The sequence below is a fragment of the Temnothorax curvispinosus genome, unplaced genomic scaffold (genome assembly GCF_003070985.1).
Source record: "Temnothorax curvispinosus isolate PA1 unplaced genomic scaffold, ASM307098v1 QBEX01004775.1, whole genome shotgun sequence".
NCBI lineage: Eukaryota > Metazoa > Arthropoda > Insecta > Hymenoptera > Formicidae > Temnothorax > Temnothorax curvispinosus.
The window spans coordinates 263352-278260 of NW_020214555.1; the positions used below are offsets into that span (position 1 = coordinate 263352).

The 14909-nt window shown below is 37.3% G+C and overlaps 3 protein-coding genes across 3 annotated transcripts in view; all 3 read right to left on the reverse strand.

Moving 5' to 3' along the window:
- LOC112454056 (ATP-binding cassette sub-family G member 4) overlaps window positions 1–6627 on the reverse strand; it is a 40887-nt gene extending 34260 nt beyond the window's left edge. The window contains exons 1-2 of the mRNA XM_025015245.1: window positions 6349–6627; window positions 3314–3427 (exon numbers count right to left, since the gene is read on the reverse strand). Of these exons, the coding sequence (XP_024871013.1) occupies window positions 3314–3372 (59 nt within the window). The 5' untranslated portion in view covers window positions 3373–3427; window positions 6349–6627. The remainder of the gene's footprint in view (window positions 1–3313; window positions 3428–6348) is intronic.
- Window positions 6628–7560: 933 nt separating this feature from the next.
- Window positions 7561–8164, reverse strand: LOC112454057 (40S ribosomal protein S28-like). The gene has a single exon (XM_025015246.1). It carries the CDS (start codon window positions 8065–8067, stop codon window positions 7870–7872), a length of 198 nt encoding a protein of 65 aa, XP_024871014.1. The 5' UTR covers window positions 8068–8164; the 3' UTR covers window positions 7561–7869.
- A 2181-nt stretch (window positions 8165–10345) lies between these two features.
- Window positions 10346–14909, reverse strand: part of LOC112454061 (ATP-binding cassette sub-family G member 4-like) — a 21827-nt gene continuing 17263 nt past the window's right edge. Inside the window, exons 7-11 of the mRNA XM_025015251.1 lie at window positions 14127–14131; window positions 13622–13790; window positions 13443–13543; window positions 13198–13353; window positions 10346–13003 (exon numbers count right to left, since the gene is read on the reverse strand). Coding sequence (XP_024871019.1) covers window positions 12659–13003; window positions 13198–13353; window positions 13443–13543; window positions 13622–13790; window positions 14127–14131 — 776 coding nt within the window. The 3' untranslated portion in view covers window positions 10346–12658. The remainder of the gene's footprint in view (window positions 13004–13197; window positions 13354–13442; window positions 13544–13621; window positions 13791–14126; window positions 14132–14909) is intronic.

The following is a 14909-nucleotide window of genomic DNA, read 5'->3' on the forward strand; positions in this document are numbered from 1 at the left end:
TAAAAATGTTTCGCTCAAAGCATGCGTTTCCATTATTACAAGATGCGGTCTGTGCAATTACATCATAATATATCACTTAATTACACGATTAGAAAAAACAGCCTTGAATAAAATATTCTAAACAAAAACAAAAGCGATAAAAATGATGTAGAAGCGAGATATCAGACGTTATCACGTTGCAATATGGAAATTATTAATAATTATATATGATGAAAAATTTATGAATTCATGCGAACGGAATAAATAATTTATTATAAGCGCAATTTATCGACAAACAGAAAAAAGTTTATATTAACTCGTTGACTACTCCGGATGTTTCCAATTGCTAACACTCCTCTTTCTCAACTAATTTATCAAATGTAGCGGAAGAATTTTGTACTTTTATAAGGATCGCGACACATGGATCGCAAATCTTGATGATGAAATAAGCAAACATCTTAGCGAACGAATGTACGGTTCGAGTACGAGCGAGTCTCTTTAGAGATTATATATTTTCAGAAAAATACATTTCCGTCACGGTGGATTATCGATCGATAGAATCGTTTTGCGAGTGATTCACGCGCACGCTGCCGCGACCAAAGCGAGTGTCACTCATAGAGTAAAAAAGAGAAGCGCAAAGTCCGCTCGAACGAAACACCAATGGGCGTGATAACAGTGTAACAGCCGCAAGGAAATGGTAGAAATTTTGCTGGCGCAGTTACTCGACCGTGGAATCATCGCGCTCTTTGTTCCCCCGTATCGCGACATTGGCGGGTTAATTAAAACGATAATAGCGTCGCCCATATACGGCGTATCTAAACGTTAACGGGACGGATTTCACTTATTATTTCGGAGAATAAGTACAGATAAATCGCTCTCTCGTGACGTAAGAAGATAATCACGAAACTGTTAAAAGGGAAAGAAAAAAAAATGGAGCGCTCGTGGCACGTTTAATTGGCGATAATTTTAATTTACATTTTTCACAACTGTTTTTGTAAACCGCCTAAAGATCGCGCGTGTTAGTATTGAAGATAGAAAGTGGACTTTAGTCGGGTCAGATAAAACGCGTGGAAAAATGAGAAATCGCGATAACAATTTGAGACAAAGTATATCGTAAGATGAATGCGAGATTCTTCACACGTGTCAAGCACGCGTTTCCATTGTCTAGGTCATTGCAATTATGTAAATCAACGCTGGCAAATCGCATGTTGTGCTGCGCATAAATATATATCAAAAAAATCATCCTTAATGATTCGCCAGAGCCGAGCTACATCTCGTTAAGAAAACTGCCTGTGTGTGCTCACATTGATCTGAGTATAAACCGGTTTGCATGATGGCGAAAAAAAGGGAAAATTCTTGTCGTTTTTTTCTCCTCAGAAGAAGGATTGCGAATGCCAATCGAAAATGGTTCTTCGGCGCTGATGTTCTAGAGTCAACTGGTTCTGACGTGCGAGAATGCTGTCTCAAGAATGCCGTTAAATGAATACGGCAGACAGAAACTTATTATTTTACCGAAATATAAAGCGAGTCATGTAAAAGGTTACATCGCTTCGTGATTACGTTATTATTTTATCGTCGATTCACTGAAAATATAAAAGGAAACTGATGCGTAGGCCCGGAACCAACGTAGATTTTATTTTAATTCATTGCGATGAGAAAAATATATTATTTTGAGGGGGGGGGACTGTACACGATACTGCACCTATTATATAAGCGTAACATTTAATTTTACATCACGATAAATACTCGCGTTATTTGCCTGTTCGTAAGTTTTTTTTTTTAAATAAATTCCGAGCTCTTGCGTAGAAACCTTGATAATATCTCTTAGTATTCGTTCGAAGATCAATGCGCTACAATTGATAATAAGAAGGAACAAAGTATCAAGTAGGTGCGAAGTCCTCTACCGTGCAGCATTAGCGACACTTCATCGTTCCCTAAGCGTCAATGATACAAACGCTGAAGTTTTCAAGATTAGAACGTAACACATACTGTCAGTTAATTTTTCTCACGGCCGCGATAAGCATAGCAATTTAAATTTAACACGTTCAAGTGTAGGGCCTGGCATCAAAGATCAAAATCAAGAAAATCTGCGAAGAAAATTTTTTCTAATACTCATCAAGACACTATATCGTCGAAACATAACTTTTTTTTACCGTCAACGCTTGTCTACGAAAATGACATTGTAGCTTTTTATCACGTTCTAAATCACCGCGTAATTTAGAACGTATTCGCAGAACGCGCGCGCAAAGTAGAACGAAGTTACTCTAATACAGCAAAAAGAACGTATCAAGACTCGTTATCTAATAATTATTCGATAGCAGACATATGAAACGATTCCTGGCAACCTGAGACTTCAGGTTGAAGGCTTAAGTATAAGATTGCCGGAGGCGACAAAGTTCAAATTCCGAATATCTTGAGAGTCTGTTCACGTCTATCATCAGACGGAATGATTTATTGATGATTAACGATATCGATTGTATCGCATGAAAATCGTAACTCTTTAGCCAAGATTAAGGGGTATCATAAAAATTTTGTATACAATGCTAAATGTATCAGTGAGGTTCGAACTGCTTTCAATTTGAGGTAGAACAAGATATTACCGGTATATCATATATATATCAGATCAATTAATTGATTAATTAATGTAACTGTGTTTCACTATTTTCAACTGGTTTAACGAATGTGCGTTATTTCGATGTGTTAAATTAATAATTTTGTTATCTTTAATTGATACATACGCCAAAAGCGTATAACTTCTTAAATTGTTATTTAAATTTTCTTTTCTTAATTCTGCAATCAGTTGCGATGATTAAAAATTGGTAATTCCAAAGACTCGAACAACAAAGTCCACTAAATATTTTTCTTTTTAGAAATATCTTAGGCATTACGTAATTACGCGATTAGAATACCAAAACGTCATAAATGCGAAAATATATAGTTTAGTTAAAAGGAAATGAAAACATTATCGAGCATATGGATGAGCGAAGGTATTCTGATAACACTGAATTAACGCCGCCAAACACGATAATGACAAAACAATTTATTGCAGCGTTGTTTTAATAGCGTTATAAGTGAGTGCATTGCATTGTCCTCATGGGCTGCAAAATTTTGAAGATTCTTTTCGTAAATGCGCCGTTTCCTGAATTCCCTTATTATACTATAATACGCATTATTAGCCGTAATTTATTGTAATTTAGATCGCGTCGCTGATATGAAGCTTGAGGGATTATTTTTATTTCTTATTTAACTTACGAACTATGTTCAGAAGTTATACGTTCAGAAAGTATATAAGTAGCAAAATATAAGAGAAAAATGTGCAATTTCAAGAACTCACCCATTAATCCCATTACTGAGCAGACCGTTCTGCATGCTATTCTTTCCGCCTTCCACCATGGTCGAAGTTACGTTGCTCCACACACGCTCGACTTACAATACATACGACACAGAACTGAAATTAAAAAAAGAAAATATTAATGCAAGAACATGTGGAAGGCCGCTATATGTATCGACACATTACAGCAGACCTTCGCTGGAAGTAAGAATGTCTATAGTAATTGCAACCGTGTAAAAAATTACTTATTCACTGCTGAACACTTGTAAGAAAATACTAACGTCGTAGCTACTGGAAAAACAGATATCGCAAGAATGAGTGTAATTCTAGATAATAAGAATAACTATATACATGAGCAGAAGTCATGCAAATATGCCAAAAAGTAATCAATGCATTTTTCGTTATATAATAGTTACTTTATAATCACTGTTAAATAATCTACTTTTTAAACTTTGATAGTCAATAGTTATTTTAAAAAATAAACGGTAACATATCTCATTCACTATATTATACAATTGGAAGGATTATTTAGAATGTTTATGGAACTTGAGAGATTCAATAAATAATTATTTAGTTATCATTTTGAGTCATTAATTTACAGACAGTTTACATTGTAAATGGGACGCAGGTCTGATTTATCAGAATGCATACAAATTAATCGATGCCCGTTAATTGATTTGTAACCCGATGTTGCTTTCGATCGCTCACCGTTTTCTAATTATACGAGTTACTTCATCAAGGTTGATGCAACTGACAGACGAAGTTCATGTTCAACACCGCAGACTTGCAAACACTGCACCTTACAATATATATTGCGCGCACGTTGTTACCCAGCGACATTCGCGAACGACTGTGATCGCGTGTAATTCAAACTTCATTTACGGATGATTACGGTGGAGTTCACGGGTACGATATTATGTATGAAGAAACGCAGAGCGATTCGTTATCCTCAACGTTATGCGTCACGTAGCGGTAAACACACGCGGTTTCATAATATCCTTCTTTCGCCACCCTTTTCGTCGTGCTAGTTCTCGCAAACAACCGAAATAACTGGTGTTTCGCTGAAATTCAAGTGTTGTTCCGTAATATTTCAGATTCTCGAATTTGTCGCGGAATTTCCGTTGGCACCGTGAACGAAGGATACTTCCTGTTTAGCATGTTTACATTATTCATTAACGAATCAATATTCGCGCTAGCGTTATCTTCGCTCGGAGAACCAGAAAGGAGATAAAAATTTTAATCGCTTTACATTACCGGTTCTATGCCGATTGCCTTTTTTTTCTTCTCAAAGGTACCTACACAGATTCCACGAGCAAAATAAATTTCAGCGCTATAATAGCGGAGGAATTTTTGAAGTTATAAATCCTTCATATACTCTCTCTCTCTTTCTCTCTCTCTCTCGCCCCTCATCAAAATTCTTCTGCTCGTGGCACGAGTATGCTGAAAACGCGGAATTTTATTGGGAAACTGTATATAGAACACGCCTCAAAGAACGAGTGATATACGTGAAGGCAACGTGCAACGCACGTGGTTTCATCGTAAATTAGGGAAAATATTCTGAGCCAGCTGTTTCTCTTGGCGCGGTACACGTGCAACGCACTTCCAGCGAATGACGATAATCGCTACATAGATACCGTTGCACCTGGCATAAATATAATGGCCAAAACACGCCGGCGATGCATCTCGCGTAACTTTCACACGCTCGTCAGAGTACATTGCTCTTGACTAGACTTTTATCTAGTTTCTAAACCTCTACATTCTCTACAACGCCGCATGAGACTTAGAAGTTACATATCCATGTATCAATATTCAAATCTCAATAATTCATTCAGTGTCTTTCATTTACGTCGGTTGTGTAATTTCTTTCATATAATAAGTAACAAAAAATCCAATTACAGGGATTCAAATGAGTCAATTACGTGAAATATCGAACAATTGGTAACTTTGAATTGAAGTGCCTTGAATAAATATTAGAGACGTATCTATATTAATTTTTGTGTGCTACCTAAATATTATTATATAAATCGACCCCAAGCTCGATCGATTGAGCCTTACTTAGAACTTGATTCGTTCACCGTTATTGAGATCTCAATATCTCGGGCATTCGCAACTCGTCGCGTCGCGTAAAGATACACGATGCGATCTCGCTTCGCGTATACTTACTTGATGGCTCTTGATTTGTATAATTACACGCACAATAATCAAATTTACCAAATGCAAGTTTCACATTCCAGACAGCACCATGTCCAAAATCGGGACATAAGACGTGTTAAAGACGTTATTAAGACGTCTTTTAGACATCATGTCATAAGACGTTTTTAAAACGTCTTATGTCCCGATTTTAGACATGCGTGCTGTCTGGAATGTTATACTTGTATATATATTTCTGCATATACAGGGTGTTTCCTAAGTAAGTATAAAAAATTGAAGGCGATATTCCGTGGCTTATTTTAGGAAGGAAAGTTCCTATAAACATATACCCTAAACTACTTAGTTTTCAAAATACAGAGTGTCAAAGATGCACGCTTCTAATAGATCTAAAAATGTTTTGCCGGTACTGAAAAATAGTTCTTAATACCACATGTACGCATACTAAAATAAAATATTTTTAAACGTTTTCTAGATTTTCGAAGTTTTCATTTTTTTTTCACAACTTTGACACCCTGCATTTTGAAAACAAAGCAATTTAAGGCATATGTTTATAGAACCTTTTTTTTTTAAAATAAGCCACGCCTTCAATATTTACCGTCTTCAATTTTTTGTACTTAGGTACTTAGGAAATTGATATAAAATCATCTTGTATATTTCATATCAATTTCTTTTTGTAAATATATTTCAGCTAGAACAATTGCAAATGTGTTTCGCGAGTAATGTAAACTTTATCTCAATTTTGTATCAAATAATCGTCAATGTACCTATTTTTCTTAGTCCCAAGGCGATTGATCAATGATCAATGAAGTTATCAATCAAGTTACTAGTGAAGTGTATAAATATCTTGGTCGCACATGGTCGAAATAGTGAAGATTTAACATAGTTACCCGAATGTGCCGCAACTTTGCTGTCTGCAAGTTTCGTGAGCTAACCGGCGCGACGTGAGCTAATCAGCCCTGCTGCAGTCCTAGGCGAGGAAACGATGAAAAATGGAATCGGATCCAGATGACGGAGCTATCTCTGCAGCGCGGCGGCACTCTCACGCGCGTGCTATTTCGCGACGCGACATCGCACTAAGCTCGCCGATCGATCGCACGCCGGCTACGTCTTCTAATCGGCTCGGACCTCGGCTCGGCGTCCCCGTTCGCAAATCTCGCGCAGCGGATTGGTCGCCGATAAAAGCCTTCGGCGTCGGCAAACTTTGACACTCGCCCGACTCGCCGCTTCTCCTGGCCCCACCAAGCGGCCGCCGCGCCGTTCGTTCGCCATTCACGCACCGCGGCCTTTAATCGCGCGTGCGTGTATGAGTGGCATGGCTTTGTATGCGCTCGGGCATGGCGGCCGCGCTTTGACAGCGAGTCAGCTGACTGAAGCTTGACGCTATGACGCATGTGTGATGTGCGACAGATATTTGTGTACGTTGGACATACGGATTTGTGGATTGTACACACACAATTGAAATCGGACCTTGTTACCAATGTTAGGAGGCAGAATATATATCAATTTGATGATCCTTTGGATTTGGAGTAAAGTTATATCAGGAATAAAAAATTATATTGTTCAACTTAATAAAACTTGTTTTTCCCGATTATCACTAAAGCAACAAAGAAGTTGTCACCTGCATTGATGGCATCTTGCTTATCAGCAACTGATAACTTTTTATCAACCATCGATGTGGTCGCTAACTGCTCGTCATTGAAGAACCGATGATTCTTGCAAATATTAGACATCGGAAATCAAATATATATACGTAGCAAAAATATATTTTTGTTTGGAGTATTTTTTAAAATAAATGATTAATATATATCACTTTGAATAAGCACTTTGAAAGCTTAATTATTAATCTGTTCATATAACAAGACTTTGAGGATTTCTGAAAAACCGCCAAACCTGTCACCATCTTGCGATGGCAGAACGAGGCGCATTGGGTCTGGCTAAATTTAATCGCGAATATTTGAAGAACTACGCATGCATCGAGCAAAGTGCTACTATTTTGACTCTTTTTAGTCCTTTCTAGGAAATCTACGGAAAACATATGAGCAATTTTTGACGTGTCTACGGCACGTAGAAGGAATAGAATGAAGCATGTACGTTGTACGTGATATATATATAAACTGTAATTTATTGGTATGCTAAAAGTGGAAAGACAAAACAGAGGCTATAACAGAGAATAAGCAAATTCCACTTTTCGCAAACATAAATAGAACACATGTGTTTTTTTCTTTGTTTGGTACATTGTTTCAAAATTTAAAAATAGACGTGATAAAACGCAAGAACCAGTCGCAGCTCCTTCCTCCTCGTCTTCGTCGACGTGCTTGCGGTCAGAATATCAATATTTAATTTCCGCTCTTTTGATGCGTCACACCAGTTTTCTTCCATCAAGCACGCGACGAATTGTTTCCTTCGGTTCAGCGGAGTCTCCTGGCCTCTCGTTCGGATTCCAGCAACGTCAGAATGTCCCCTTCGCGCACGGGACCTTTGACATTCCTGATAAGCTGCCTGTTCTGCTCGTTCAGGAATTCCACTTTGACCTGCGTGCATTGTCCCTGAGATCCCGTTCTACCGAGAACCTTCACCACTCTCGCTCTCACTATGGGTTTCTCCATGCTCTCGATTCGCGGCTCCTTATCTCACCGCACAATCGCACACGCAAAACGGCTCTCTCGTGCGTGTCGCAATGCTGCACTGAACGTGCAGATCGCTACCAACTTGGACCGCGCGAGAACCACACGCAGATCAAATGTCATCTTGACAATGTTCCAAGAGAGAGAGAGAGAGAGAGAGAGAGAGAGAGAGCGGAACGTGCCAGATGAAGATGCTAAAAAGTTTTTTAGACTGCACGGACAATGCAGGAAACTATGTTGATTGAGTAATAATATAAGTGATTTTTTTTCTATTTCTGAACAAAGATTACATTTATTTAAAATTACTCAAAGATTTAGTCAAGATTGGTAATCTACTGGCGCCGCTGTTGCGTTTAAAATTAAGAGCGTACGTATCTATACATCGTACGTGCGCACGTGATTTTGATGCCGTTCTCTGAGTCGTCGCCGCGTCGCTCGGTTCGAAGTCTGCAACTCAGCTAATGTCGTAAACATCTGTCGTTAAGACGCGTGACGCTATTGTACAGAGTATTTCTGCGTCACTTACGAAACTTTGTCCGCAGCCGCTTTGGTCAATTCGCGAGGTCGGCACTTCAGCGACGGAAATTTGACGCCGCGGCGAACGCAAACACTTTGATGATCTGGCTTCACGGGCAAGGAAATAACAACTCGCTCATCGATACAATAGTTTATTCATTTGTGCTTTAGTACAAACGTGACGTTCCTCGATAAAATCAAGACACGCAGTACATTAGCGCCGAAATCCGGCGAGGTTCACTCCCCGTTTCTTTTTCATCATCTCAAAAAAGAGATATCTCTTCTACGCTCGTGTCTCTATGTACACACTCGCGTGCGCGCAATCACACAATGCATTCACATTCTTTCCGTCATATAAAATCACGGTAGTGGAAAAAGATTACGGTATTCGGAATGGAGGTCGTGTAACGTTAAACATTGTACATCAATGTATGTATGTATGCGTTGATGTGTGTGGGTGTGTTGGTGTGTGTGATGTGTGTTTGTGTATTTTGCTGTATTTTAGTGTGTGTACGCGTTCAGACGCATGATAAATGGATTTGAATGGATTCTTACATGTTGCAACCCTTCCCTATACACATTCTGCGCTTCCCTCTTGATCCACGAGTGAGATCCCTCTTAATCTATGGGTTTACAATGAAGAATTCGCGCGCTTTTATACCGATAACGCTCGTGAAGTCTTGAACACAGAGCGCGTGATACGATCAAATATGATCATTATTCCGACCTCTCAAGAGTGCGACTTGCGCGGCGTCATGCGAAGTTGAAGTTTGATCAACAGGAAATAATATCACAATCAAGCATAATCGGAATTAGCTAATTATCAAAAAAGACGATCGATACGCCGGCGTACAGCACGTTTAGATCTCGATTGTGTGGCTGAATATAAATCGGGAGAAATTTTACAGTACACTATATAATATTGCTATATGAGGATAGTGTGCGCGCTTTTTCAGGATAAAACTTTCCAGAGCAGCACATCGAGGTCTGAGTGCGTTAACAATTATCATTTTAACCACGTATCGCACGCGTGCATGTAAAACTGTCATTGGGATATCGATACATTTACAAATGCCACTGTAAACACGAACTTTAATTACAGCAGATCAAACTTCTTTTTATACCTAGTGTCATGTAACATCTGCCTTCCCTTTTGGTTAATATCAAATCATTAGCATTCTACGTAATAACGCAGAAAGCTAATTAATCAATATGTTTTTGGCATGATATATGTATAACCCACTCATTTGTCGATTCAGCAAATAATCGGCATAGAGAAATTAAATTAAGTTTCATAATACAATAAGAAATATACATATAATAATTTACAGCAAATTTGCTAAAATTACTAAAATTGTGCTCCCCATTTTATCGTGATAATTATATACCTTGCTATACCTATACCTCCTTTCCTTTAATAATAAGTACAAATATAATCAATAAAACCTATAAAATATGTAATTCTAAAAATATACAAATTTATTTTCCACGGCTTAATGCATACGTCTTCTTCTAATATACACTTAATATCAGAATCACATAACGCGGAAAGCACGTGCACAAATTCTTTAGCAAAAAAGAGACATTTGATTCCGCATTTTAATGCTGCGAAAATATATTTTGCAATAGCCAGATTTATAAAAATCTCAGTAATATTTCCAGTGATATACATATATTTAACACTGATAATTTCTGAAATAAAATGAAATAAAAATTATCAAATTATAGATGCGTGGATTATAATTGTATAAACAAATTAGTATCTTAAAAATTAATATCTACTATAACGTCACCTAAAAATTATTCTAAATTCTGTTCTAAATTGTTCTGAAAATGATATTGTTACATGGCAAGAAAGAAAAAATATTGCATAGTCAAAATAAGACATTAATAACTTCGATTCAAAGAAATTATTTCAACTATCGCAATATTTCATATATAAGTAAATCTATGTACTTAATTAAGCTCAAATATTATTATCATATTGCCATGCATTTACAGTAATCTATAATAATAAAGTAAATAAATGTATGTGTAAAATAAAATAATATCAAAATATAAATACTGTTTTCCTATCACTTATGCGGATAACGAAATTGTCAATTGGCTAAAAAAAAGTACCATTACCACAATGTAATAGAAGTACACTTGTAATAGAAAATATTGCACGAGAGATTATTAGGTAAAATATACGAAATTATTCCTTTTGTGATAGACTCTATTGCCTTGTCGTTCTACCATTATCGCTATTTACTCATTGATACAAATAAAAAAAAATGAAATACATTTATTGTTATTTACACCTGTAGCTTTGTGCATATTATACAAACAATTACCATAACTAACGTTCGTTAACTCTTAAAAATAAAAAACGTCCTAGATTATCTGCGAAATCAATATCTATATTGCATAAATCGTTTTTCTCCCCAAATTTATATTTTTCCTTCGATTCGTCTGTTAGTGCGGCACGGCCGCATCGATTAGTATTAGTAATATTTGCAGCAAATCTCAACTGTGTCCAAAATAAATTGATAATATCTACGATTTTAATCATTGTCGTCTTCGTTAATCGTTGAATAAATAAATCCGAATTAATATACTCAAGCATAGGCCGCGAATCGCATTATTATAAAAAAGAAACGTATTCATTGACGCATCATTTATATCACCTTTATACAGCTTTATACAATTTTCCCATCGTTTGAAGAGTAATTTTTTTATACTATGATAAGTGTAACAACACTTAGTACTCGCACTTAAAAGCAACGCTCAGGCAGCTAGTGATTGGTCAAGTGTGAGCTTTTTACAATAAACACTTCTCTTCCTCATCTTTTCCCCTCTTATGAATTATTATTAGCTATTAGGTAAATCGACGAAATTACGATATGAAGAAAAAGCGATTGAGTGATTATGCGAGACATGTCGCGTTTCTACCGTCTCGTTCATACGAAAACGCCGAGCGTTTGCTCTCGGAGTTGGCGAATTTTTGTTCGGGGACACTATTACGATTAAATGTGCGATTCGTTTACCACCGTGATATTCGTCGCGATCGTAATTAAAAACGTGGCCAACTATGTGTAATATGTAAGATGAGAAATAATGAAAGACTTATCTCAACGATCCGCATATGTCCTACCTTGCCTACCTATAGAAACCTCTATTTTCGCGTTTTCGCGCTTAAACGCGCTCGTTGGAGGGACACGGAGTCTCAAATGGGCCTAAGGCTCCTGGCGAGTTCGTAGTAATTGGCTATAAACGCGTTCGCAGTTTCAATTCGATACCAGATAGCCCGACGTATTGCCATATCGCGAATCGGCCTACTGTTGTTAATGCGCGATTGATCGAAGATAGCCTAACTCCTGCCTGGACTATTTGTTTAAATGCCTATCTAAAAGATTATGATTCGTCTTTAATCAGAGATTCGAGTCCTCTTGTCGAGGTATATAACTCCCGGTAGCTACTTTTTACTTACTCGAACTAACCAAGTACGATAGAGTGTCCTCTTTTGCCAACGGCAGAGATCATTCGGTTTGGTATCGCAAACACCGCTACGATCAATTAAGCACCCTTCGAAGCGTTACCGATTAAAATAATAAAAAAAACGATTAAAATAATAAAAAAAATTTTTATATACTTCAATAAAGAGAGAGAAAGAGAGAAACAAAAAATTAAATAAAAATCTCTAACGACTTAAATCGCGTATCAAAGTTCGCAAATATCAAACGATTGTTCGAATCAAAAGATAATTTACTGCATTACCTCAATGTCTCTATTCGAAGCGTATATTCTTTTCGTAGGATACTTCTTTCACACTGCGTTCCTTCGCCACTGGCGTTTGTCATCACGACAAAAACGACGTGTTCTACTCAATCTCTTTCTACTCTTCTCAATCTCGAGATCAAAATAATCCTCCCGATCCTCTTCTTCGTCGTTGGTTCTTTACGGATCATACGAAAGTATGATCTTGGATGATATTCAGATCGTGGTTTATGGCGGTCGTAGAGTCGCATGACGTGATCGATTATTGTCTGTCCTGGACTCCTATTAGTTAGAGTATTTAACGAAGGGATCGCAACTTGAGCTTCAGCACGAAGTAAACGATCACTCTGAGAACGAGCAGGAAGCCGAGCAGGGCGACGACGTCCACCCAGTAGACTGCGTTCTCCATGGCCATCTGTTCGAGGAATTTCGTCGGGCTCTTGAAGTGGCAGTAGTACTCGGAACACTTGAGCTTCGCCCGATTGTAGCCGTACACGGAAATCATGGTGCCCTCGAAGCCGTACCTCACGTAGCTCATGTACGAGAGGAACTTTAGATACTTCGGCATGGCTTTGAAATTAACGAAGAAGCCAGAGAACAGGATAATCGGGACCGATATCACGGGTCCGATGAACACTCCGCTCTGTGGACGATAATGTCGACTAAATAACAGAGAACGTTGGAGGAAACAACTCAGCAAACACCAATTAACACGTAATTTACGTATGTTACTTGGTGTTTGCTAGGAGGAAATCGATCGTGCACATGTTTTAAGTATATGTAATAAAGAAAGGTTGTTCTTTATGGGTAATACATTTTGCCGATTATCGACATTACCTCCACGCTCATTGCTGCTCCTATCAGCAGACCGAGGGATTGCGCAACCAGCGATGTCAGTATGCATATATTTAGGTACATAAGAAAACGCTCCACCTCCAATGGTTGCGACGTAAGGAAGTAAACGATTATCACATAGGCTATAGAGTACACCATCTGCAATGATTTACCATCGCGTGAGTCGTCTCGATATGTCTAGCTCGTCTAGCTCTAATTGGGCATGGAGGACCGTAATTTGTACTCACTTGGAACGGGATGTCCGCCAGTGTTCTCGCGAGGTAAAAAGCTTTCAATGAGTACCAGTAGTTCAGGTGCTCCCTTACAAACACGGACATTTCCATCGGAACTGCAATAAAAGTGACATAGTGACAATAAAAGCATTGCGAATAATACATTTCGCGACGGCGCAGCGTCAATCACTTACATGTACATATCGTAGGCATCATGGCGGTGAACATAAGAAACATCACCGTGAAGAAGACACATCCAGCATTGCTCATGACCTCCGAGGCCTCGTTCCCGATGTCGTAATAAATTGCGCCGATCAGGAAGCCGACGATTACGTGCGAGATCAATCTTACTCTTGTTAATGTCTACAAAAACAACAAGGCGAAAATCAGATAGGTATCTTAAAGTTGTGTCTATGTCACCAGTATAGGAAGTTTCCATAAAGAAACTTATATCTTCTTTTGCAATAAAAAATTATGTCGCATCTATTCAACGACATAATATACAATTTTTTAAAGTCTGTCCAAACAAACTTTTGCATAGCGCATAAACATAATAAGAAAATTGATTGGTTCACATATACGTGTGCATAAGGAAATAGACCAATCCATTTTCTTATACATATGCTTACGCATCTATGCAAGTATGGATAGATTAATTAGACGCAGTTTTGCAATGCGGAACCAACTCCAAAATCTTACTTTTCCTAGAGTAAATTTCGCGAAATATTAGAAATTCTGTGCTAACGTTATCTCAAATATAATGACCGACCTATAATCGTTTTCAATTACAATTCTATGTGTTATATACGTTTTTAGAAAATCTCCTGTCCTGTCTGTGATTACTTAATTGCAATGCAGAACTAAAAATTACGAAAATGACATTTAGTTCCTTATTGCATAACTGTATCCAATTAGGTTCCAATTAGCTTCTGACGTGGTAATGTCATTTTCCTTAGAAAAGAAGGTAGAAAAGAATATTTCGATTTATGTGTATTACACAGAAAAAAAGTGTCAAATCAAGACTTATATACTCATATCTATATTCAACAATCTATATAATCTTGAAATGAGATTATATTGCGTTAAACGAAAAAAATTTGCTTGAGTAAATTCATTTATATAATTAAACGAAATTTTATATAGTTCAATCAAGAAAAAAAGTTGAAATAAAAAGTTAAAATTCTTATAAGAAGATTATATATAGATTGTTGCGTATATATGAGTATAAGTAAGTTTTAACTTGACAGTTCTTTTTGCTTCCTCATAGAGAAAGCTTTTTCGTTAAAAAAAAATTTTTTTTTGTTTTTCTGAATGTATTCAGAATGTTCTAAAACGTCGAAAAACTGCAATTTTAAAAAGTGTCTGTATGTGTGTGTGTATGTGCCAAATTTACCGAAATTTCTATAACTCCAGAAATAATCAACCAAATCTTAACGAATTATATATGAAATAGGGGTAGAAAAAACTGAAGAATATAATAGA